General features: G+C 43.2%; 1 protein-coding gene across 2 annotated transcripts in view; it reads right to left on the bottom strand.

Moving 5' to 3' along the window:
• The window catches only part of MRPS5 (mitochondrial ribosomal protein S5), an 804,837-nt gene that overhangs the window by 378,674 nt on the left and 398,610 nt on the right, over positions 1-27,553 (bottom strand). For both annotated transcript variants that reach the window (XM_069606860.1, XM_069606861.1), the window contains exon 6: positions 9,123-9,213. In XM_069606860.1, coding sequence (XP_069462961.1) covers positions 9,123-9,213 — 91 coding nt within the window. The remainder of the gene's footprint in view (positions 1-9,122; positions 9,214-27,553) is intronic.

Genomic DNA, 27,553 nt, shown 5'->3' on the forward strand with positions numbered 1-27,553 from the left:
ACAGGACGATCATCCCTGGCGGGACAGTAGCCTTTTCTCTGCTCTCAAAGAAGAAAAAAATGACAGTTCCAATGCAGCACGTCTGGGGTCACGGGCGGGGGCAGATCTTCAGGCACTTACAGCGACAGTCTCCACAGCGGGGCAACACAGGGACCCACAAATGCTTGCAGCGTAGCACCGTCATAAATCGTGGCCAAGAGGAGATAGGACAATGATGGCAGCAGCATTCCTTTACGATACTCAGGGTCCGAGCTGGTCAGTTTGCTGGATGGCCAGGAACACTTTCGTAGAGGCTTGTTGCAAGGGTAAGCAGGAGGTGTTGAGAATAGTTGGTCCCACTACTAAAAACGGTCAAAGCGCACTTGCGGGCCTTCTTGGTTCGATGCAAAAGCAGGGGTCCGACAAGAGAACACAGGGGTCAGGGTGCCAAATCTTCGAGCACGTCTCAAAGCACCCCTATGCAGGGTACTGTAATGTACGTGGCACATAGATAAAAAGTTACCAAGAAATGGCAACATACTCAAAGACTAAGGGAAACAGTTTCCCAATACTGATAGCCTGAGGAGGTGTCTGTTTCCCGATAACAAATGAGCAAACAAATGAGCAAAAGCCCAGAAGCGTGAAGCGGAAGGCTGTGCTTCACTGGAAAAAGTCAGGTTAGGTAAGCCAAACAAAAGAAAAAGGTTTGGTGGGGTTCACAAATTGAGGGATAATTGCACCTCAGGGAAATCTTTCCTAACACTCAGTGCTGGAAACATTTTTCAAGAGGGAGTGTATGAGAAATTGGCGAGGCGTCTGATGCGGAAGAACGTGATGGACAGTACTCATGTGCCAAGGGTTTTAGCTGGTCTGTGTCAGGCAAGCTGGGTCAAAACACAGTAAGGGAGAAAAGTTGCATGCAATTGTGAATGTAAATTGGCATCTCCATGCTAGTGAACACAGGATCAGACTACACCATAAGGATTACGGTTGGACCCTCTGAGAGTGAAGGTGAATAGTTATGGTGGCATCCAGATAATGATTTTAGGGGTATTCAGAGCAAATTTGGAGTATAAAGGAAAGAAATTGGGGCTAATATGTTTCTCTGGAAGGGGAGGAAATCTGGGGTGGTATGAACAAAGTTTGATGGAGATTGATCCATGTTTTCCGGGTAACATGGTAGTTGCGAGTGTTGAGGATAAATCTGAAAGAAAATAGAGACATTTTTAGTTGCAATGGGCCTCATTACCAGGTATGCGGTAGGTGGTTAACGGGGCCAGTAGAGCTGCCGGCCCCATTAACCCCCTACCGCCCCATTACGAGGTCTCCTCGTGGGACCCGCTAAGGAGGCCTGGTTTATCAGATGTCCTTAACGGATCCCGTGAGCGGACCAGGATGCTAACAACGGGCCAGTCATTAACGGGCCCGTTGTTAGCATCATCCCATTCCCATTGATCCCTATGGTGGCTCAAATGGGAATGGGGATGTACAGGGGTCGGCTTCTCTGAATGGGGAAATGCCGGGCCCTCCAAGGTCGGAATGGCCCGGTATTTCCCCATTCAGGGAACCCAGACCCGGTATTCAGGGAACCCAGACTACTTATAATGAGGCCCAATGTCTTAAGCAGAATCATCATTAGATCAAATTAAGAAAGGATGCTGTCCCTTTTGTTCCCAGAGTGAGGAACATTCCCATTGCTTTGAGGGAAGAGGTGAAAAAGGAGATTGATAAACTGATGAAGAATGCTGCGATTGTGGTTGTGGAGGCACCAGAATGAGTTTTGCCTGTAGTTGTGGTCCTTAGGTGCAATGGACAGGTACGACTTTGTGTGGATCTCAGAGGTCTTAATAGGGCAGTGGAAGTGGATATGTTTGACCTTTCAAATATAGGGGATCTGGTGAGTTTAACTGCAGGAGCTTAAGTGTATAGCACGCTTGACCTGGCCTCGGCCTATCACCAGGTTAAGTTAAACCCTGACTGTAAGGATTATACCACCTTTGTGACACATGAAGGAGCCTTTAGGTTTAAAAAGGATGCTCTTTGGGCTGGTGTCAGCAGCATCTATTTTCCAGAACGTGAGGCACACTATTGAAAGAGGTCAAGGGGGTGATCTATTTTCAAGATGATGCGTTGGTCACAAGGAAGGAATTGGAGGAGCACGATTGGCGTCTGTCTTTAGTGTTGAGGATTTTGGCTGAGGCAAGGCCTACCCTTAGGAAAGAGAAGTGCTGTTTCCGTTTGTCATCAATTGATTACTTAGGGCATCAGTTAAGTGGGTGGGGCATGGACCCTAAAGAAGAATTGGTATTGGAAATAGTAAAGGTAGAACTGCCGAAAGGATAAAAAGGGTGCGCTGTCTTTTCTGCGACTCGTAGCATATTAAGAACTTTGTGGACAGATGTAAATCCATTTGCGAACCACGCAAAAAGGAATGAGTGTTTGATTGGAGTGTGAAGTGTCAAATGGAATTCGAGAGATGTAGTGACAGTATTGTTCAATTCTGACACGGCATGCGTGACGTTTTTAATGACAGTTGCCAACGATACAGGTTTAGGTGCTGTGTTGTTACAGAACCAAGTGGAGTTAAGCGGGTCATTGCTTTCGCCTCATGAGTGTTGAGGGGCTGAATTTAGGTATTCAGTTATTGAAAAGGAGGCGCAAGTGTGGTGTAAGCGGTAAAGTAATACAAGGCTTGACTGTGGGGGAGACAGTTTAAGGTTTTTTCTGATCATAGGCCAATGGTGGGTATATTTCTAAAGAAGGGTTTGAAAGTAGTATTGAGGAGGATAATAAGATGGGTTGCATCCATGCAGGAACTTGTGAGGTGGAGCATGTGCCGGTTATTTGTCAAGTGGTGTTGTTGGATGCCTGAAGAACAGCATGTGGATAAAGAAATTGTGGTTAGGTATTTTTGGTCTGTTAGGGCACCGTAACGAGATGGAGTCGACAGAGGTTTTGGAGCAGGACAGTCAGCAGGTTTCGGATTTTCTGAGGATGGCCTGGAGGGGTTAGACACCTATTGATAGGTTGGTTTGCCATCATAAGGTCAGGGATAAGTGGAGTATCAAGGGTGAATTCTTGTGCAAAGCTGGGCGATTGGTGCCATCATTTGGAGTGAGGGAGAGGATTTTGGAGGCGGCTCATAAGGTGCATTCGGGGATGACAAAGGTCAAGGGATTGTTGAGGGCAGATTACTGGTGGCATCGGCTGAATGTCGAGATGTAGGGGCTGGTGAAGGCATGTACTGTGTGTCAGTAAGCAGACAACATGATTTGAAATGTTCTCCAGCCTTTGAGCCCCATTGAATTGCCTAGTAGGCCGTGGGAGTTAGACATCTTGGGTATGTTGCTGGATCAAGGGGAGTAAAAAGTATGTCGTAATGTTGATTGATTTGCTCTCCAAGTGGACTGAGGTGCAAGTTGTGGGGCAAGGCAGATTGCAGGGCCATGATTGGGTTTCTGGATAATCTGTTTCAATGGAGGGCTTGCCCACAGAGATTCGGACAGACAACGGAGTCCAACTGACCATAACCATCATGGAATCATTTGAGGGCATATGGGTGTCGCATCATCAAACTTCATTGCAGCATCGTATGACAAATGGTACCATGGAGTGGTTTAATCGTACGCTTATGCAAGGGATCGGGATGGCTGTCAATTCTGTGCAGAATTGCGAGCCGTTGCTGTGAAAGAGTGTGTGCTTATAGGTTCGCTCCACACCCAATCACTGGTTTGATTCAGTTTGAAGTGTTGAAGAGAAAACCACACATGGGATCCAATCCACTATTGTTGAGAACAGGTTTTGAGGAAAGAACTCTCACAGTCAATACCTGACCTTTTGCAAACTCTCTCAGTTTTCCCCATTCTCTGTTCAACCGTCCTTCCTCCATCGGGTCTTTTATTTATTTTATTTACAGAAATGTATATTGTGTTTTTATCCAAAGCGTCTTTGGATCCACCCCCTCTCCACCCGACCTCACCCAAACATCTCAGCCCTTCCGTACTTTCCCTTTAATAGGCTTTGTTCTGTGGTTTAGCCTTCCCCCTCTCTTTCCTGGTTGGACCGCTTACCTGCTGCTGTAGGCCAATCTCGACCTGGCTTCTCTCAAGGGGCCAGTTACAAAGGTGCAAAGATAAAAATGCTTGCTAAGCCACACCCCTTTCACCAACATGATCTTGCAATGTTCTACTATGGCCCCTCGACACAGTAATTGCTAATTTTAGAGTCATTGGTCTGTTTTAGGGAGAATGGCTAATTTCCCTTAGCTAATGAGTCCCTCAGCAGCTTTGCTAGATTTCTAGGGTTTATTTTTTTCCACCTGGTAAGAGTGTGAGCCTTTTTCCCACTCTTACATGTGTTTTGCTGTGTGTTTTTACCATTTTTGTGATCTTGGGCTCTGGAGCCTCACCTACTCCATGAGCACCATTTGTGTGTGTTACACAGCACCTTCACTGCAGTAACACAGGGTCTTTTAGACTTACCTCTGACTCCATTTTTGTGGGACTACTGTCTCCAAGAAACATGTAAAGTTGCCATTAACTTTATGTAGTCTCTTTAAACTACAAACCCAGTACACCCCATCTTACATGGAGTAATGGAAAGGGTTAATTTCTATCCCTTTTTGTCTGTGTCTTGTAGGGCAGTTTTTCGCTCCCTTTACATTAAGACTTGGATGGTGGCAGTGGTAACTACCCTAAATGTTCTACCGCGGTTATCTTATATAACGATGGTATTGTTTTAGGCTATTAGCCTCAAACATAAACCTGGTTGACCAAATACATTTTATTTTGGCTCCGGCTGGGTTTAGTCGCCATTTATTTTGGTTCAAGTATTTCTCGTGTTCTTCTCTGCGCGCCAAACCGGGGTTGATTCCTTTGTTCGCTGTCTTTTCACGGGCTTCTGGACAGAAGCCCTCCTTAAGGCGCCTGAAAGACTGGGTAGGAAGGATGTGAGCGAGGAGTCTTCGGACCCCTGCCATGGGTTCCATTGGTAACCTAAGACACACTCTTGTCTGATTGCCTAAGGGTACTGTCCTATCCTGGACAGCCATCCTGCTGTGTGATTGACAGCCAGGCTGTATGAATGGGGGAAAACTGCATAAAAAGCAGGTCTCTGGGAAAGGCAGAGTCGCCACTGGAACGCAAGAACCAACGAGGAGCTGACAGAAGAGGAACCCTTCAACGACTGAACCGCCCGGTGAAGCCCTGCTGCAGGTCCGAATCCGCCGTCAGAGAAGATCCTCCATGAAACTTCTTCCCTTGAGCTGGTGGGACCAACCAGTTCGCCCAAACTGCAAGCCATGACCCCTCCTCTGGTCGAATTTGCTGTACAGATCTACAGTGGGCTGGATAGCCAGGAAGATCGGACCCTGCTTGGTTTTTAAGGAGCGCACCTTTTATTTGTTGCTTTGCTCTGCTGCTGGCTTCTTCCCTGGGTAGTGCAGGACCCTCCAGTCTTCCTACTTTGTGTCAGTCCGACAGTCGCTTCAGGAACCATGAGCCTGCAGGAACTTATCAGGAACGTCCGCCTCAGCCACAGCTTCCTCTCTGTTTTAAGGTACTGTGCAAACCCGGTTGCTCGTTTCGTTCAGCCGCGGGGAAAGTGTGTGAAATCTTTCTCCAATCCGAGGGCTTGTCCTTCCCTTCTTTTTAAACTAACTTTTCTACCACCCAACCTCGCCCGAAATCCATGGCACGAACTTTACTGCGAACTACCCTGAACCGTGTGATCTTGAGCAAAAGACTTTTGTCCTATTGACTTTGGCCCCAAGTCTTTTCTACCTGATTCTATCACTGTAGTTCCTCTTATTCTATTGCCCCAAGTACTTACCTGTTGGTGTGGTTCAATGTCCACTAACTTTGTCTTTCCCTCCCTTTTAAATTGCTGGAGTGCCATTTTGCTCTCACTTCATATTGTGAGCTTAACTTGTCTGGGATTTAAAGGAAGTGGTGTGGTGTATTGAGAGTGAGATTTTTAAACTGCTTATAATGGTGTAATCTTATACAACTGAAGAGTGAAATAAGTGTATATTCTTTTATTTGAAAACCTTGAGTCAGTGCTTGCCTGAATCCTAGTAATTGCTGTCCTTTGTGTAACTATTTGATACTGCTCACTTACTCTTGGGTGCTCCGCTACTGCTACCACTTTAACAGTGTAGTAAAGGCTTGTACCAAAGGTGAATTTGTATTGTCACTTGTAGTCTTAATTGTGTGTGGTGTTCCCAAAGGGTACTGCATATAATTCTGCCCAACAGTCTGCCACCGTGAAGCCTCTGAATTGCTGGTGCCAGGTAAGCCGTTGCTTGTATATTTTGGGTTCCCTCCCGAGTCCGTTTCTATTGGGATGAGTGATTTACTGTTCACTGCATGAGTTTCTCTTGATTTTGGTTCTGAAAAGGAAAAGAGAAAACTGGCCAGCATGTTGCAAGCTGGGCATTGGGTGATTGAAATTAGTACTTCCCATTTATAACCAGGCACAAAGGGAATGGCAGAGGTTAGGGCCCTCCCAACTTCATCACCCAGCCTCTAGCACAGGACTGGCTCTTGTAAATACCCTGGTAGGCCTCTTGCCCCAGGTTGCGAAGGGTCCCTCCTCCCCTCAAACCCCGCCCCCCTCGTAACGCAGGAAGAGTCAGGTCCCTGACCCTGTCACAACTAAGAAGAACAAAAAGACATGGGCAAAAATACAATTTCTTTCAAAGAATGCGGAGATTAATGTTAAACGTAACCAGCCTAATTCAGTCGCCCACAGTACTTTGGGCGGTGGAATGGCAGCAAAAATGGCAGTCCAAGTGACATAACCATCTTGTTCCTTCTATTTGTTTATGCAAAAAGGTGGAAAAATGGGCTATACAAGGAACTAAAATGACATGGCATGCGATCGATTTCTACAATACCAGGTCCAGTGTTTTTGTGGGACTGCAAAGTGTTTTAAAATCATGCATAATCAGCTACTTGCTCATATCAAACCAAGGCCATGAACAGGTGAGATTACCAGAGCAATTATGGAGTTCCAGGTTAGGTGCTGGAAGCCTAAAAAGCCAGCACTTTGCATTCCACTATACGCAAGACTTTCAACGGACAAAATACAATGACTGCACAGTAATAGAGAATACAATAAGTTAAAAAGCTTTACACTTGCAGAATATCAAACCCAACAAGGGAGAAATTGAGTTTTGTTTCTGTATTGTTTAAAAGGAGTCCAATAAGCAGCACTGCCGGCGTGTTAGTCCTTATTTCCCCTTCCTACAGACATTTGGAATGTTTGGATTCGACAATTTGACCCACAGACATGTTTTGTACAAGCCAAAAAGGAAAGATTTTTTAATTCCAGTAGCAGGCCCTGCCTCATCTCCTTCCTTCCTAGAGACCATCCAATGCACATGCTATGGACAAGCAACCCTTTTTCCTGTGGCATCTTCAGGGTGGGTGAACGGTTGTGCTTCAACCATCTAAGTGTACGGGTGTGCAGTCATAATGTCGACATCAATAATGTCGACAGTCAAAATGTCGACAAATTAATGTCGAAAAACAATAATGTCGACAAACAAAAATGTCGACATTATTCGATATTTTTTCGACATTAATTTAGTGTATGCATAAATAAATAAATAAATATATATATGATGTGTTGAGTATGAGGGGTGGTTGGGGGGGTGTGGGGGGGTGGCAGGGGGGTGTTGGGTGATGGGGGGTTGGGGGGGGGACCCCCCCATAGTAAATACAATTTTTATTTATTTAATTATTGAATAAATAAATAAATAAATAATTGGTATGTGTTGAGTATGAGGGGTGAAAGGGTGGTTGGGGGGGTGTGGGGGGGCGGCAGGGGGGTGTTGGGTGAGGGGGGGTTGGGGGGGGGACCCCCCCATAGTAAATACAATTTTTATTTATTTAATTATTAAATAAATAAATAAATAAATAAATAAATAATTGGTATGTGTTGAGTATGAGGGGTGAAAGGGTGGTTGGGGGGTGTGGGGGGGGGGGTGGCAGGGGGGTGTTGGGTGAGGTGTTGATAGTTTTAAGGGTTTATAGTCATAATGTCAAAAAAAAAAATGTCGACATTTTTTTTTCGACATTATGACTTTTTACATTAAAAGTATAGAATGTCGACATTATTATTTTCGACATTATTTTTTCGACATTTTTGTCTGTCGACATTTTTTTGTCGACATTATGACTATAAACCAAGTGTACGACCTTAATCTTCTCCAGGTCGATAAACCGAGGACCATGAAACAGGGTAACAAGAAATTCGCACCCCGGGAAGGGCGCTCAGCCAATCACGTGGCTGGAACAGCAGGAGAGAATACATAATCTCTGCCTGCTGTCCGAGCCACCAGAGGCTTTTTTTAACCTTTTTTTTTCATTGCGGAAGGCAACAAGAAGTTTCTCCCATCCACTTCACTTACACTTGTGGTCCCAGAGCTCCTCCAGTGTGGCCCCTATAGACTTTTTTTTCATCTGGAGATCAGTTGCGCTAGCAGCATGGCACTCCCAATGAAAAATCGTGAAGGACACACCTTGGGTTGCAAATGGCTTTCATGCCGTGCCAGGAGGGCGTACATGGCTTTCAACGGGCCACAGCCCAAGCTGAGGCCCGTGCTTCGCTCGGGGCTGCCTTAGCTCCATATGGCGGGGCGTTTAGGGCCATGTTCACCCTCCTGGCAGGGCATGAAAGCCATAATGTTGCAGCGCTGAGTAGTGGGAATCTAGCCTGGTTACATATAGTAAAATCAGCCAACCCCCACCCTCCACCAGAACAACAAGTTGGCAGCAGCTAGATGTGTGAAAGTTGGCGGTTCAAGTCTCATCCTGCTCGGACTCCGTCGTTATTGCCTAAACAGAGCCATAGGTCTGCCCTCTTTGCCTTTGGTCATTCGGACACTGTCCTTAACACGCAACAGAAGGACCATCGCAATGTATGCAGCCTGCGCTTTATCCTTTCCAAAATAAATCATCAATTTATGAGCAAATGTATTCGGCAATGAAAGCTCAAGATTGCGGTATCGAGCATCCTAGTGTGGGGGATTCGCATGTCTGCATCAGTTCCTCCACGCTTTAAGTATTCTAGTTATGCGTGTTCAGCTAACCGCAAATGCCGTCAACACTTAATCAGTAATGACTCATCTGGGCACTCACCTGCAGCACCATTGCCATTTCCCACCACCACCAGTGCACTCACACTTTTCTTCCTTCCTTCCTTAGCAGTCATATTAAATACATTTTTCAACTGGAAAAAAAAAGAAAACTATTTGTAAGATGCTGGTTTCTGAAATGAGTTACACATGCATCAGAGAAAATAACGTGAAGTACTGTAAATTATATTTCACAAATCCATGCAGTAATGAAAAGAAAATATTAGACGCCTTTGATGAGTGAGGTGATCAATACACTGTGCATTTCTAGTAGAACCAGGGGTACAGAAATTGCAATAGCTCGCAGCCAGCATCGCTTTATGATTAAACTGAATCGGGCAAGCAGTGAAGTGAAGAACTGTCTCTCTTATAAAAACGAGTCCGACACCATGTTTTTGTAAAATAGCTGACCGAGTACTTCTAAACAATGGAACCGACAGTAGGTTAGGGGCACCCCCTTGCAATATTTTTGTCCTAGAATCCTTTGTCCTTGTGCAACACAAAATAGCAACAACTTCTCACAACTGGCTAGATTCCTCACACTGTTTAGTGCCCACTAAAATTACTACATGAAATCATGAAATACTTGTAAACACACTCTGAAATACAAATACGAATAGACTAAGACCCTAGGTAAACAAACAAATAAAAACGGGAAAGTGATTTACTAATCACATAACCGTCAACCTTTTCAAATGAAAAGGTGTGTGAGCACTCCGTTGACTGGCAAGGAGAATGGCAGCTCAGGGCGCTATCGCGGGTTTCACCGACAAATGCTGATCTGCAGCTACACGGCATATCTTAATATACGATGCATTACCACAGGCTTAGACATGCTTTTAGACTTGTCTCGCTCAACTGGCCATCCACTCTCTTCTCCCTCTCCTCTTACCCGTCACCCTCTTTCTCCTGTACTAGCAAGTTCAGAGCTGGGTGGTTTGATATGGTCATCCACCAACTTCATCAGAGAGATAACCAGACAGATCTGACCAAGCTGCATCACCCCCCGCCCCCCCCCCCAACTGAACTGATGAAACGTCTCTGATCTCCTTTTCCTGCTCCCCCCACACACCCAACGCCTAATTACCAGTGTCCTGCACATACATTGGTTTCTATTTTCTCCATTGCTATGACCTGCAGCCAATCAGGGGCCCTCCCGGCTGTTCACATGGAGGTGATGGGTAGAATGGAATGATCCCCTATTTGCATCATATGCCTTGCTTTCCCAGGACACGGGTGAGTGACTAGGCAGGGAGACATTTAACTTATCTGTGGAACAACCTTGCTTGTTAGTCTCCAAATGTTTGGCTGCACAGGTCCATCGCCCTGTACAGCAACTATAGATCTGTCCCATGGATTGCATTCAACATGTCTGCTAGTCAGCACGTTCTGTGCAGCCTACACGCTAGTTCTGCAAGGCCATGAGGTCCTGCTGATAAATGTGCATCTTTTTCTAGCCACATTGTTGCTAATAGCATGCATTCGTACTGTTAGCTCCCACTGTTGAGAACTGTAACAAAATCACCCCACACTTAAGATACCCCTACATCCAGCCTGACCTTTTCGACCATGACGACTACCGACATTTTAGCATATCTGTTTCCTATACTCAAAGCCTCAATCACAACGGGAACACGGAAGTCAAACCACCTCTGCTCACCACACACAGGTATCACCAGCCCCTTCATTAAAGCCAGTGGAATTACTACTCAAAGAGGGATGAGTGCTATTCTGGGCAAGTTTTAAGTCTCTGTCTGGAGACCAGTCCCAATGTGAAGCTGAAGAGCTTGCCACACTTATATGATCTGACTCTGTAGAAAAGGAAGCAAGCATGTCCCTTGCTAGGAGTTTCTGGAGGCTAGGAACTGATCACCTTCAGATACTGAACATGCAAATCCAGTCCTGCCAGACATCTGCAGGCAAAAAGGACTTTTGCATTGTGGGTATAGGGCTTGAGAGTGTAGTTTGTATAATGAGGAGGATGAATAGCAATAGGAACATACTAACGTCGAGTGATTAACCACTGTGGTAGCACCTTCTGTAGGGGAAATGGACAGCCTGGATTAACTGCACTTTAGTTATCAATGTCGGATGCCCTAGCACCAAATATACAGCACTGAATCCACAGGATGGCACAGGGTTTCTACTTGGTTCCCGTTTGGAAAGGCGCCTTTCAGAGGAAACATATGGTCCAAGGCCTCTAGCTGCTAGTCCCCTCCCCCCCCACTCCAAATAGCACACAGGGAAAGCAAAGTCAGAAGTGGCGATATGGGATACACATGCTTCATAGGCAGATAGCACCCACGTATGAGCATCCACAAGGTACACCAGAATCCTAACATCCATTTCAAATACACCAGATTCCCACCAGGGCATGTTCCTGGACTCCTACTTGTATCAAGAATGACCACAGATGGAAATGCCTGTGGGACTTGCTACCCTTGCTCTTGAAATTGGCAACAGCAGCTGTATTGTGGAGGGGACATATGGAACACTTGGTACTGTAGTCTGTAGCTGCCTTATTCCTAGTCCCAACCTCTCCACTAATGTCTCCAGGTTTTCAGCCATACTTGTTCTTGATATTTTAGTGTCCGGGGAATAGCAGGGCACACTGGGCACTTAATGTAGTACCCAGATGAGTTGATTGTCTGCATCGTGTTTCACTTGCTACCTTAGAGTGTTAAAAAGAGTCAAACATTGAAGGCATATGAAAAGCCCTCTTGCACTTAGGAGCATATTATTTCTTTTTTTCTGTATCATTATTTCAAGAGCGAGCTTATCGATTATGTCTCTGAGGTCAGAAGGAGCACAGCAGTTTATTCAAGGACTGTGTGTAGAAAGTTAATCACTGATTTGAACAGTCATGTTGTAGAAAGCAAGCCTTTGGACTAGCCTCCATACCCATATTGTGTAGTCAAAGTGGCCATCTTACCATGGAAACCATAACGCGGTTTTGGAGGTTCACTTGTTTAAATTTCGGAAATCCTACCATTGAGCAATGAGGAAAACATGGCCCATAAATTAGGTGTCTCCACAGCGAATTCCAATAGAGACTCTAAATTGATTTTTTTTTTAAAATGGTTGGCCCTTATCCAAACCATCCCAAGTATCTAACAGTAGGGTGGAGGACGGGGCAACACAGTACATCCACCAGTTTTATTTCTCCACTATTACAGCAGGCAGTGCATCCGATTGGTTACAGTTACTAATAAACTCTGGAATCTGTCGGAGGCTTCAAGAATGGGAGTAATATACATTTTTGTGATATTAGTGTAAAGTAAGATATCATTAGCATAAGCATAAGAGTATCATTCACAGGTCTGTCATATATATATATATATATATATATATATATATATATATATATATATATATATATATATAAAAACTTGAACTGCCTCTGAGAGTTAGTGATTCTTGTGCCATCTGTGACATGTGCTGTCATCATGGGATCTTCTAGCTCACGAAACAGAGGACACCCATTGGCATCCATAATGCTGAGTATTATGCAAGTGACAAGTGAGGCCCGAGTCACAGGAGCGGCAGTCTGTGACCTATGTGGGGATGAGGCAGTAACAATCCCTTTAACATGGTAAGACATGATTTGTACTGGCTGGAAAACGGAGATACCAGAGGGAACCTATGGAATATTGGCCCCAAAATCTGGTATGGCTTTAAGTGTTCCCTGGAGGTGGAAGCTGGAGTAATCGACAGAAATTACTGAGGAGATATCAAGGTAATCCTATAGAATCTTGGGAATACTTATGTTGTGTTGAAACAACGTCAACCCTTAGCCTAAGTGATGGTGCTTTCAGTTTCTCCCATCTTCTCCAACTGCTTATCTATCTCCTATCACTTTCTTCCTCTCCAAGACTTATCCTTGACTTCAAGCCCAGGGACCGCATCTCTCAGACACTGACATTTCTCCACTGGCTACCCGTGGCTGCAAAGATCAAATTCAAGACACTCTACATAATCCACAAGGCTTTCTGGTGCTGTGGCCCGCACTATCTACAACACACACTTCCTAAATACTCTCCGCTCATCCTCCTCCAACTCTTTACGAGTGAGCCATTTTTCCAAACAGAGATCTGGGGGTAGATCTTTATCCGCTGCAGGTGCCTCACTCTGGAACAGCCTGCCTGTCTGTCTCTGCCTTGAGCTGGATCACCTTAAGTTCTGGAAACTCCTTAAGACCTTCCTCTTCTCTTCCTCCTTCCGTTTCTCTACCTCTCCCCTAACCACCTTTCTTTTCTCTTCTGTTTTTCTCCTCCTTCTCTTCCCTAACTTTTCTGACTGGTTGCCTGGTTCACCCCCATAACCTTACAGGTTCCAGCCTCCCCCCTTACCCCACCAGTCTTGCACTTGCCTCCAGGCCTCTGCACTATAACATTTCAGCTTACGCTTCAGGAGAGTGGTAACCTATCTGCACTTAAGCCACGGCCCTGCTGGAGTGGGCGCATTTGTTTTCCCCCTCCCCCACACTTCCGTCTGTACACTTACATGACCTGAATGCACTAGGACTAGTAAGTTAGTTTGTCCTCTGTTAAGGATTCCAATCGGGCGTCACACAATGGACCAGGACACTTGATCTTAGCCTGGGATGTGGTGCTCAATAGGAATGCTTTATCTTTAATTTCAACAAATTCAAATTGAGCCGGTACCCGACAAAATAAGAGGCAAAAACTGCAAAGGCCTAAAATGAAACTCGACTGTGATAAATAAATAATTATGTGTGTGTTTAACTAAGGATATGCATATGTTTTATCACAGTACTAGGGATGTTATCTCACTATCAAGCCTAAGGGAAGGTATCACAAAAGTATACAGTTCACAAAACAGATTGAAATTGAAAACCCAGTGCAGCCGAATTCACACGTGGAAACGTTGCATTTTTCTTTATTTTTGTTCTTTATTTGTTTATAAAAAACTTTTACAAAAATTGATAAAATCTACAAATTTAACTCTTAAAATCTTCATTGTATATCAAAGGTTAACACGTTTTCGTTAAATCTTCTTACATTTCATAACATTCAATTCTATTTACATGATTTTCCCATAGTACCAAATATGGCAGTTTTTCCTATTTCATACATATCATGAACTTCTTTCCTTTTCTTCCATACTATTCTATTTTACAATATTTTTAAAAAATGCAAGTTAAAAATGCAAGAATTCTTAGCCTCAAGGACATTACATTTCCTTGTAGCATTCTATGCCACAGCACATCTTTCAATTGTCGGGATTTATATACAAATTCACCAAAATAAATTAATCTTTCTGTTAACAGTTCTGGACATTCTATCATTAAATGGAATAGTGATTCCACCTCTTCCATATTTTTACAAAATCTACACAAGCCCTTTTGCATATCACCTTTTGATTTTAGACAAATAATTTGATTTGTAGGCAGAACGTTCATTCTGAATCTCAAATCTAATTTTCATCTTTTTACAGGGAAATCTCTTTAAGTATGGTTCTATTTCTCCAAATAATTCCTCAGGTGCCAATACCTGTACATACAACTTTAAATCACAAATTACCAATCAGGTTTTTTCCCAATCCATTCCCTTTCACTTTTTCTTAACCATGTTTGGATTAGTTTCCAATGATTCCATAATTACCCCTATTTCACTCAGGATTTCTTCACATTCCAACCTTAAATTATTGATATACCCATCAGTATCATTCTTTCTCAGTTTTAGATACAGAGTACCCTCTTGGGAAAACTCACACTTACAGAGAAGGCATAGTTTCTTCCACTGCATCAAGCTCACAATTGATAGCAGACCCATCTTGTACCGGATTACCTCCACTGGTATACATTTGGGCACAAAATACACTATGGCTCTCCAAATTGTACTCTCCACTCCTCTGTATTCCCTTTCCAGGGTTTTTGGCCAAAACTCAAGGCCATACAATATTGTCGAATTACCTTACTTTTGTAGAATTCTCTACAGGGTTCTAAGGAGAATTTTCCGTATTTCCGATCTACCTGCTTCATTTGATTTATCATTCCATTTACTTTAGAATTCAGGTAGTTTACAAAGAAGATTTTCCTATATTTTGCAACAATGGGTTATCCCAGAAACTGGAAATTTTCTTTCACAGCCAATTTTTAACCTTCCCAATTCCACAAAAAGTTCTTCTCTAGTCTTCCTTGTTCCCCTTTTGTAAGCTTAATTATAACTTATTTACCTAGATTAATTTTTAGTTCACTCCCCAACATGTAATGACCAAATGCTTTTATTAGTCTTTGAAGTCTCACACTCGTGGTATCAGTTAAGAGAAAATCATGAGCATATCCTGCCCAGTTTAGTTAAAGTTTTCCCAATTTTTGGTGACAGAGATTTTGTATGCAACACTACACCAGACACAGACAGATTGTACAGAGTAGGTCCTAGTATACAACGTTGTCTGATTCCCTTGTCCGTGTTACACTCTTTCGAGAGAACCCCCTCTGAATTTAGTCTTACTTGTATTGTAGAGTTGTTATGTAGATATATTATCATGCTCAGTAGGACTTTTGGTATTCCATAATTATCTAATTTCTGCCAAAGGATGTTCCTATTAACAGAGTCAAATGCTTTACTGCGGTCCATTGAGGCTGCATATATACAAACATCTCTTGACTTCCAGGCCATATTCTGTAAGCAATTTGGCAAAAGGCCCCCGCAATCGGTCCCTATTTTCTTTCGGAAGCCTATTTGTCTAGGATCCAAGATGTTGTGTTTATCACTCCACTCATTTATTCTACCGAGTACCACAGAGGCAAAGATTTTCGAGTCTGCGTCCATTATGCAGATTGTTCTATAATATGATGGTTCCAAACTTGTACCTCTCTTAAAGATGGGTACCATGTATGATCTTGTCCACAAATCAGGGATTGTTTTTCAATTATATCACTAAATTGCACGCTTAAAATATTTGCCAATAATAGTGGTGTTTTTTTTAAGCACCTCGTTAGTTTGTTGGGCCCAGGTGTTCTTGATGGACTAGCATTCTTGATGTTTGCCTCTATTTGTTCCACTGTTATTTGTAAGTCCCATTTCACTGCTTCCTGAGAGTAAGTTTCCTTATGTTTTGTAGTGGACATTTCACTAACATAATGTAACCAGATATCCTCTGATCTAGGATTAGTCATTTTGGTCAAGTTATTTTCTGTTTTCTTGCTTATCAGCTCCCAAAATGCCCGAGAATCTTTTCCAATTAAGCTCTCTAACATTTTTTCTCCATCTCTCTGGTATGTTTTCAAATGTTCATGCTTTAACCAATGTTTATATCTTTGCTTCAATTTCCTGATTATTTCTGCCTTATTTTTATTTGTATCTCCACTCCTAGAGATTTTCCTAATCTCCCTTTATTTATTTATTTATTACATTTGTTACTCGCCCAGACCCTAGGGTATCACGGCGAAAGATACAGGAGAGTTAAACTCATTATTATACACTGTTGCAGTTACAATACAAATAATACATTTTTCTTTATACATGGGTTACAAGATATCATGTAGTCATATACCAGATTCCAATTGGTCAGTTGGCCCTTCCCATTTTGTTTCAGCCTTATTTGCAGTACAGCGGCTGCCCTAAGCAGTGTAGATGGTCATGGGAGGGTAGGGCTTGAGGGGTTAATATTTATTGAATAACCAGGTTTTCAATGCTTTTTTGAATTTTCGTAAGGAATCTTCGTTTTTGATACTCAGAGGTAGTGTGTTCCAGTGCGAAGGGGCTAGAACTTTGAAACTACTTCCTCCTGCTCTGCTGTATTTGTATTGAGGAACTTCTAAGAGGGCCAGATTATTAGATCTCAGCGACCTACATGACATTTTTTTTTTTAATGGAGTTGTTGAGGTAGCTGGGCGCTTTGTTGGTGGTACATTTGTAGACGATACTAAGGGTTTTGAATATGATCCTTGCTTCAATTGGCAGCCAGTGGTTTTCTCTTCTAGTGCTGGATATATGTTCAGATTTCTTTATCCCTAAAGCCGCTCTGAGGGCTTTATTCTGTAGTAATTGGATTTTGTTTAAATTGGTTTTGGAAGTTCCTAGGAAGAGGACGTTACAGTAATCTAGTTTTGTTAGGATTAGGGCTCTAGCCAGGGTGATACAATTTACAGGGGTGAGAAATTGGCGACTGAGTGCAATAAGTTTTGCTGTGTAGGCTGTGGACGAGGAAAGGGCTGCTATTTGTTTATGCATGGAGAAGTTGGCGTCAATGTAGACACCTAACATTTTGACTTGTTTAAGTACTGGGATCCGGGTACCGTGGATATTAATGTGAGAGTAGTCCGGGTGGAGGGTGCTTATTCTTTTTTCGAAGCCCACAATGAGGACCTCTGTTTTCTCATCATTTAGGCAGAGACTGTTAAGGGCCATCCAGTTTTGGATTATGGAGTAAACTTTATTAATGGTGAGGGTGTCTTGGGTGTAGTCGCCTGTAATAGGGATGAGGATCTGTGCGTCATCTGCGAAGTTGGTGTAAATGACACCCATATCGTCCAAGGCTGAGAATAAAAGTTTAGTATATGCATTATAGAGGGTGGGGGAGAGGCAGGATCCCTGGGGGACTCCAATGGGTACTATTATGGGGTCCGCTGCAAAGTTTCCAATGGCAACTCTGGATGTACGGTCAGTGAGAAAGGATTTGATCCAGTGTGTGGCGTTGTTGGAAAGATTAACATCTTTTTTTAGAGTGTTGCATAGTTTGTCATGACCTACCAAGTCGAATGCTGCGGATAGGTCCAGTAGCAGTAGTGTGGCTAGTTTGCCTGAATCTCTAATAGAGTCTATTTGGATTTTAAGATCCAAGAGGGCTGTCTCAGTGCTGTGATTAGGCCTAAAGCCTGATTGTCTGGCTCCTAGCAGGTTATTTTGTTCTAGGTGAGTTTGTAGTTGGTTGTAAGCTATTTTATCAATGATTTTAAGTAAGAATGGGACAGTCGTTATGGGCCGGTAGTTTGTGGGCACTAGTGGGTCTAGTGTGGGCTTTTTTAGTAGAGGGGTGACCCAAGCCGCTTTAATGCTGACTGGGACCTGATTAGTGGAGAAGGAGGTATTTACAAAGTTAGTGATTATAGGCGTGGGAGTGGGGGCACAGAGTTTAATTAGGTGTGCTGGAAAGTTATCTCCTTTGCAGTTGGACGCTTTAAGTTTGGCTATAGTATTAGTACTGTATCATGAGAGACTGGTGTGAAGTTGAAGAAGGGGGCGGTATTTTCTATAATCGTGGAGATCTGGTTGGCCGTGGAGTGTTTGTCGGACAAGAGGTTTCTTTTGGAGATAATTTTGTTTTGTAATAGTTTAATTTTAGTGGCCAAGGCATCTTGGATGGTGGTGCACCATTCTTTACTTGGTTTGACTGGGTTAATTATGGGGATCGGATTCTCCAGCTTCTTGAGTATGGTAAATAGCTCTTTGCTATCGGAGGCCGCATTGCTAATTCTAGTATTGAAGGCATCTGCTTTATGGGCGATGATGGCTGATTTATAGGTTTTGTTTGCAGAGCTGAATTCTTCCAGAGCTTCTGGGGTGTGGTTTTTCTTTAGGCGGTGTTCAAGCGATCTTTTGATCCATCTAAGAGAGACTAATTCCTCGTTGAACCAAAAGGAGGACTTTTTGTCTTTACGTTTGGTTTTGTTAATGCAGGGTGCTAGGGCGTCAATTGTACTGGTAAAACAGTTATGGTAATGGTCTGCCAGGGCACAAGGTTCTTTGGCAGTAATGATATTGTTATTGAGGGCATTGGCTAATAGGGGGTTGATGTTTTCTGCTGTGAGTTTGCAGATGTTTCTTGTTACATAGGATTCTTCAACAACCGTTTTCTGTAAGTCTGTTTTTTTGTACAGGATAGTGAAGTTTATGCAATGATGGTCTGACCAGTGTACTGGGGTGATGGAGTCTATGGATACTATAGTGTTAAGATATAGTATCCAGTCTAGTGACCTCCCTTTTGTATGGGTAGGGGCGTTCACGAGTTGCGTGAAAGCCATGTCTTTAAGTGCACTGTGCAGTGCATCTGCTTTGTGGTCTTGGGGGTCGTTAAACCCTAGATTCAGGTCCCCTGGGACTAGGCATTTTGTGTTTGGTTTAATAAGTGGCGTTAACAATAGTGGTATGTCTAATTCTGGTTGAGATATGGTGTTAGGTGCTCTGTAAATGGTTATGATGTTTATAGTGGTTTTGTGGTCCGTAGCTAGTTTAGCTAGCAGGACTTTGTAGCCGACTGGGCTCTCAATAGGGCTAGTTCTTATTTTGAGATGGGCTTTAGAGATAATGGCTACTCCCCCACCTACTGATTTTGTTCTGTCTGTTCTGAGAATGGTGTAGTCTGGGGGAATGGCAATGGAGAGCGATGGGCCGGAAGCTTGGTGGAGCCAGGTTTCTGTCACTATGAGTAGGTCAAGTTGTTGCTCAATAATGAGGTCATGAATTTCAGTGGCATGAGCAGGTATGGACCGCGCATTAATGAGGGCTGCTTTGAGGTGTGTGGATGGAGGTGGCTCTTGGGTTGGGGTGGGTGGGTGAGTGTTGGTGGTTTCTATGGAGTTAGATTGTTGTTCGAGTATGATGGGACTTTTAGGGTGTTCTGCTTGGGTTTTTAATAGGGGTATATTTCCTGTGTTAGCATGATTGATAAAGGTGATAGCTCTAGGAGGGTTAGTGATTCTAGATCTGAGTCTTTGGGTTCTTATGGTACCTAGAAGAGGGATTTGAATGGGTTGATTATCTTTAATGGGTCCTCTGGTTGGAACGTAGGAGGTTATGTAGGTCCGTGATCTGAGTCTAGTGCGTTTAAGTGCACTGAGAACCGGGGTAGTTGTTATAGGTACTAAGTGGGGTGTGTTATCACTTGGTGGCTTTTGGATGCTTTTGTGATCTATTTGACTATTAGTTGAATGATACGGATTGGGGAATGGTGTAGTGCGGGGCAAGAAAGGCGTAGGGCATGGGATGGGGTGATGACGTGGAGAGGCCGTTGTCGAGGAAAAGGAAGTGTGTACCTGTGCAAGGTGTGTCATATGGGACGACACAGAAGGGAAACATCATGATTAGTAACCAGCCTTGCATGGTTTGGCTTAGTTTGGAATAGTGAGGGGACAGGTATTGGCTGTCTATAGTGTACCTGAATGTCTCTCTAGTGGAACGTGCCTGGGCGAGTAATAGTGCTAGGGCTACTACTATTTTATCGGGCTAGCTATTAGTATAAGTCTGGGCAATGACCGGTACATATGCGTGATTATGGTTGCAAAGTGCTAGGTCCTAGGCAAATTAGAGGTGGATAGTACTAACAGTGGCAATGCTGACTAACATCACAGGGGTTGAGATGCGACTATGCACATATGTGCAAAGAAAGGCAGCAATGGCAAGTGCTCGCAACACAATAGTCTCTACAGGACCATAAGGCACAATACAATAGCACTGTGGTTTCTAAGCGACCATGAGGCACAACACAATAGCACTGAGGTCTCTAGGCGACCATGAGGCACAGCACAATAGCACTGAGGTCTCTAAGCGACCCTGAGGCACAACCCAGTGGCACAGTGGTACACACTGGTAGATTCGTTTTCTTTTGTTGCAAGGGATGGCTAAGACATAGTATGCAAGTACACAGGTGCTCTAGCACAGAAAATAGAGGGCAGTTGGAGTTATATTTGAGCGTCTGGATATGAGCAGGGTACAGGCAGTTTGGCAAGGCAACTGTTGTCAGGGCAGCGTCAACATATACTCTTAGTACTATGCGGGGTCAAGTGAGTACTAGGCTGTAGTTATAAGCTAGCAAAGGTGATGGGCAGGTGCCTAGGGGTCTGCGGCACATAGCAGGTACAGTAGTAGCCAACAGAGACTATTGTCAGATTGGCGCCAACTGCAGCTGAGGCAGTGTGTAGTGGGGACCTGCAGGGCCAGATGTACTGTGTAAGATGATCATAGACAAATAGAAAAAGGCTCAGTAGTACATCGAGCAGACTACAACTGGAGCATTACACAAGTTCAAGGTTATCATTTATGCGGAATGGCAGTTCAAAGATGTGATCTATAGCAGGATGTCGCTAGTAGCAGTTATAAAGAGGCTTACCCCGGGGGTACCAGGCGGCCCTTCTCAATTTGTTCTTTTTATTTCAATACTATGTGTATGTTTTGTTTTTTTTTAATGATTTTATTTTTCAATAAAACCTTCACATACGGCAGTCATGCACTGCAACATCAAAATCATTACAGTAAGTTCAACTTCCATCTTTAACATATGTTTATGCTTTTTGTTCAATATTGCATTCCTTTTCAGATTCAAGCCTGGTCCCTCTACCCTTGATTCCAGATATTCCGGGAAACCATTTACTGAGTATCTCTCAACCTTTTCTTCTAGCGTTCAGGAATTAAATTTGATAAGTATGTTAAACCTGCTCACTTTATTTCCTGTCCAACTTACCCGAATCACTATTGTGTTAACACAGAGATTCTTCAGATTTTTATCAACCCTTGTTTGCGTGTTTTCTAACCATTCAAGTTCCAATACTAACATGGCATGATCACCAACGCCCGACTCTTTCACTTGACGACTCTTCATACTATCACACATTGGTGCGGTCATAAAAATAAAGTCAATTTCAGATTTAAGCCCTCTTGCCATGCAGGTTGGTTTGATGTTTTCTAACCGTTTCAATCCCCAGCTAGGGGCCCATTTCAACCACATACCCCCTTCCACTTTCTTTCTTTTCCCCTTATTAATCTGTTCATAATCCACCAGAAAGCAAACCCTTTTTTTCCAATCCATCCAGGTTACAACTTGCATTTAAATCGTCAACTAACATCATGCCGGCACCCTCATTTCTCATAAACCACTCATCCAATTTCTGATTTAAGATCTCTAGGATTTTTTGTAAATTGTCTTGCGTGGATCTATACACATTAATCATCAACCGTGTATGCTTTATAGGGCCCCCTAAAACATGCCATTCCGTTCCTAGTATGTTTCCATTTATATTCCATTGCTCACATTTCTTCAGTCCCTTTCCCATCTTAACTAGAGTCATAATCCTTCCCTAGGGTCTGCCGAGTGTCCCCTGGGTTGCACATATACTGGTGGTTTCAAACTCATCCCATGTCAGTTTTTCTGTAGACCATGTTTCTTGTATATGCAATACATCAAAAGTTTTCAACTCAGAGCAGATCTTACTATTCTCCAACAAACGCTTGGGCCCCCTGGAGTTCCAACTCAATATCTTAAGTAGCCCCGTTGGTCTAAAGAGGCTGACTTAATGCTTTCAATTACGCTATAGATCCCGCCAAGACATCTGCCAAACGTCTCGAACATTGGTATCATTTACATTTGGTTGCTTTCCTCCCCGATTTCCGATTCTCTCTCGGTAAACCCTTTTTCTTCTTTTTGCTTCTCTTCTCTTTCCATATTTTCCCAAACACACACATCAAACCCAAATTTATGTAGACTCTCTGCTTCTTTCATTATGATATTTCTGACCAATGGTGAATACATCACCAATCTTACATAATCGTACCTCCACCCGTGGATAAAATCCACTAGCTGGATATCAGCAGAAGAGATTAGTCTCAATTCCGGAATAAGCTCAAATAGTTGAATTATCGTATTCCTATTCAATGATATCGGACCACCTTCTTCAAATAGGTACTGCAAAATCAAACTTGGTGCGTGTGGCATCTTTGGTTTTCTTAGTTTCCAATCATTTGACCCTTCTCTTCCCTCTCCCTCCCCTCATCACATTTGTATTAGATTATTTGTTTGATTCCATGATCTCTTCCACCTACTTCTTTACCTGTCCATTCCTCCACCCTACTTTTTTCCCCTCTCTCATTTGTTTCTGTACTTTTCAAACCTTTTCCTTCCCCTCCAGCTCTTTTCATTCAAGATTTCTCTTACAATGTTCTTGACTTCTTCTTCCGATGTCCTTTGTACTTTCTTACTATTTCCTCCCCCATTCCCTTCCTCCACACTTCCTTCTTTTTGCAACTTATCATTCAGCACCCTCCCCTTTGGGTATCTGTATTCCTCTCCTTTGTCGTCTTCTTCTATATCCCATACACTTTCCCCACTACTACTTTGCGGGGGGATGTACGGTTTGGGGTGTTTTGGTGACATATGTGCAGGTAGTTTAAATATTTCAAACATCTGTCTCCCTTTTTTAGCCTTCTCATTTTCAGGTTCCTTCAGTTTTAATGCATCTTTTAATCTTGTCTCCGAGTTACTATATTCCTGTTTTTCTTTCTCTACAACTTTTTCAATCCTTCCTTGGGCCTCACTTTTCTCCCCCTCTTCATGGGCTTCCATTATTGCCTCCTGTGCGGTAAGACCCCTCCCCATATTTCTAAGAAATTTTAATGAGGAAGCTTTGCTAGTTTTAAATTTTGCTGCTTTTAAAATCCTCCATTTGTTTTTTTTCACTTTTTCTTGCATTTCTCGAGATTACTACCCGTAGCTCTTCCTCGTCACCCTCCTTATTTTAATTTTCTTCAACTTGATCATCAGGGATCTCAATCACACCCCCTGTGCTATTCACCCCTTCTTCCCTCTGTACTTCCTTATCTTTTTCTTCACCTTTACCAGTTTTCTCCTCTACACATCCCTTCTCTTATTGAGGCGCACCAGAACATCCCCCCGACCATTCCCTTCCTATTCCCCCTTAAACTCCTCTTCTGCTTCAGCTGCTTTTATTTCTAGCTTCGTTAATCCCTCCTATATGTTTTTTAAACAGTCTAGTTCTTTCATTTATTTATCAAATCTCTTGTTTGAAATAATGTGAGTAGAATTAGTTTTCTTTCCACTTACCCACAACTTTCATCCTCTTCTTCTTGTGAGTCTACTCCAATCATCACTCTTTGTTCACGTTCTAGTGGTTTACCCACCATTGCCAGCTGTGTTATAAAGCCTTTTGAGAATATCAGGGGAGTATTAGGCATAGGACTACCTTGCGCTTCCTCATTGACAGTGCCTTCCCTTCCCTGTTCTTGTACTCTTGCTGGGGAAACTCCTACTTCCCCTTCTTCAAATAACTGTGATTGTGGTTCCACTTCCACCCCTCCATCTAGCCCTCCCTCCAGTTTTTCCACGACTTTCACCATTTCCTTATCTGTACCCTGTTGATATTCCCCTGTCCCCTCCTCTTCTTGATTAAGTGATTTATTAATCGGAAATGATGGTAGCGGCATAGCTAGTGCCTTTGCCATCGTATTCCTTCTTGTGGTAAATACCATGGGGCCTAAAACTGCTTGCTTCCTTGAGCAGATTATCTTTTTCCTCATTCCTAATTTGTGCCTTTCATCAACTTCTTTTTCCCTCTCCATTTCCACTACTTCACCGAAAATTCCCTTTTCCCCGATTTTACTCTGCATACTTAGACTCTTTAAGTATTACACCTTCTTCTACTTTGCCAAATACTTCAATAACTCCTCTATTTCAATACACAATTTACAAACAACGTTCAGTTGATTAGTTTCCAAAAATAGACCTTTCTTCATCTACAAATGCTTTAATTATGTCCAAATTCCAGCTTCTTACTTTGCACAACCATGTTACTCTCTCATTTGCAACTTTTCACTTTGCTTAAGTAGCCCATCCAGTTCAATACATTATTTCCAAACAATGTTCAGTTGATGAATTCACAAATAAAGCCTTTCTTCATTCCTTAAGTCCAAGTTCAAGCTATTGCACAACAATATTACTCACACGTTTTCTTTGCTCTCAGAACAGGAGCGATTTCTTCTCCCTCGATTGGCTCTGTTTTTCCCTTGTTGTTAATGGCCACCTTTTGATCTTATGCGGCGTTTGAGGTACCGCAGGCCTCTGCGCAGTTTGCCTCATTGCTTTCGAGTTATAGCCTTCACCTCCACTTATACGAGAGCACTACTTTCCATCATGATACGCTTACTAAACGGCCAAATATTTTTGAATGAGTTTAGTATAGCCAGTTCGTCACATGCATATGCTTGTTTAGCTACCTGTTTAACATGCCTAGCCCGCCACCCAAGCAACTTCCTTTGTGCCCGCGGCCGTGCCTTTTTGTGGAATTCTGGGTGTGGGCGGGGCTTATCTACAGCACAAATAAAGTAAGAAATATAAGTGTATATATATATATATATATATATATATATATATATATATATATATATATATGTGTGTTTTAACAGCTATTCTCGAGTTCTACAAGTTCTTGTAACTAAAAAGTTTCCCCCTGAGCGCTCACCCTTCCAAAGAGATATGCATATAAACGTCCATTCACAATAGTTCACATTGAGTCCAGACAAGATGCAGGCAGCGATCTCCCCAGGCCAACAGGCACTTCTGGGCACTTCCTTGGTGCGCTGCATTTTTTTTAGTTTGCAGTTTTAAATGCCAAAACATTTTTATCAAAAAATGGGTGAAAAACACTGAATCGGAACGTTGGTTTTGGGCAGGGTGATATATGCACTGCATAGGGACAACACAGAAGTGAAAGGAGGGCTATAGCAGGTGAATTGAGAGAGATTTGGAAGGTAGAATGAGCTTTGTTATTAGGAAAATAGAGCAGTGGAAAAGATAAAATCGGTTTTAAAAATGAAATGCAAATTTTGCTTAATCCTTTAACTGCCATGGGTATTTTCCCCCAGGGCCAAGGCCTTGTTTGGTGGTTTCGGTATGTGGCCATTCAATGCCAAATTTAGCTCCTTTTTTTCCCACATTTAGGCAGTCGTAACGCCACCCAGGAATCCTAGGTTGCTGTAGGGGGGTGAGAGAAAATAAGCAAAAAGGGGGAAGATTCGTGTTTTTTTCAAAAAATGCCAATAAAATGATGTACAAAGAAGCCTGTGGTTTTTTCCTTGTAAGAGCTACGAACAAATGGTTTGCTGTGCTGAGTTCCACAATTTCCTGGCTTTCAAGAACAGGTTGAGTGGAAACAAAAAAAAAAATATTTTGATGTGGTTATCAATTGTTTTGTGAGAGGTAGGCGATTACGGCCATTTTTGCCAATTGGACATGCATGGACGGAATGGAAGAAAAGGGTAGGAAAGCCGAACTGGAGGACAGAAAGGCAGATATTTCTGAAAAGTAGACAAAATTCCAGGTTTAGGAAGGGGTGATTTGCGTAGGTCAGGCAACAACTAGATAGGAGAAAATGCCAAAGATTGGGGGAAAAGCGTGAAAATGACTGAAAAAAAAGGTATGTTTTGGACATAGTTGGCTTGGTACGGCAATGGCTTCTGTGAATTTTGAGAAAAGCAATGCTCCGCTACATCCCCGACTCTTGCAGTTAGGAAAGCACACATTTTTTGAAGTGTTTTACAAAACAAGCAGTACCACAAGCCAAACACTGAGGCATGGTACACAGAAATGTTATGCTCAACGCCTGAACAGACACACTTAGCATGTGTAAATCGGGAAAACCAATGTGGTGAGGAACAGCAAGCATCCCTTTTTGAAAGAGCACAGGCAGACCTTTCCAAGGGTAGGTGACTTGTGCAGGTTACAAAAGTGTATGGTGCCTAAAGCAGCGACTAAATGTAGGTCACGTTTGGGAAATGAAAGGGTTGTGTGACAAAGGGCACCAGAAAATGGGTCAAAATGTTATGAAAACCACACAAACGCAACAAATGTTATACTTTCCTGAGTTCCCACAGGTGTCGCGATGAAAACGGTACCTCACATGTGTGGGTCCACCTACATGGGCGCCAAGCGGAAAGCCTAAAGCACAGGTAACTCCAAGTCTGTTTCGACACCTGAATTTGACACTTTCTCCAGACAAACACAACATACAGATATGGGCCTCGGGTATCCAAGCCACCAAGGAAAACAGGGAACCCCATGCATTTCCGAAAAGCGGACACCCGTGGGAATCCGCAGAGGTATGATTTGCGCAAATCGGCCCAGAATGTATTACCCAGACACCCCGGCAAATTCCAAAATGTTGGAAAAAAAATGCATTTTCCGCACATTTCACTCGGCTCACCCATCGAAACACGCCGCCAAGAACACATGGCCTACCGTCCCGCGTTCCCACAGGTGTGCCGATGAAAATGGTACCTCACATGTGTGGGTGCACCTACCTGGGCGCCAAGGGAAAAGTCTAAAACACAGGTAACCCCAAGTCTATTTCAACACCTGAATTTGACACTTTCTTCAGACAAGCACAACATACAGATATGGGCCTCAGGTGTCCAAGCCACCAAGGAAAAGGGGGAACCCCATGCATTTCCGAAAAGAGGACACCCGGCCCAGAATTTATTACCCAGACACCCCCGCAAAGTCCGAAATATGCCGAAAAACCCCACATTTTTCACTTTGTCGGGGGTTCTGGGTAAAACATTCTGGACCGCATCGCGCAAGTTGGACCTCTGTGGATTCCTACTGGTGCCCTCTTTTCAGAAATGCATGGGGTCCTTGGCTTGGACACCCTATGCCCAAATCTGTAGGTTATCTTCCCAAACCCTT

The sequence above is a fragment of the Ambystoma mexicanum genome, chromosome 4p, assembly GCF_040938575.1.
Source record: "Ambystoma mexicanum isolate Mex_15411 chromosome 4p, UKY_AmexF1_1, whole genome shotgun sequence".
Lineage (NCBI taxonomy): Eukaryota > Metazoa > Chordata > Amphibia > Caudata > Ambystomatidae > Ambystoma > Ambystoma mexicanum.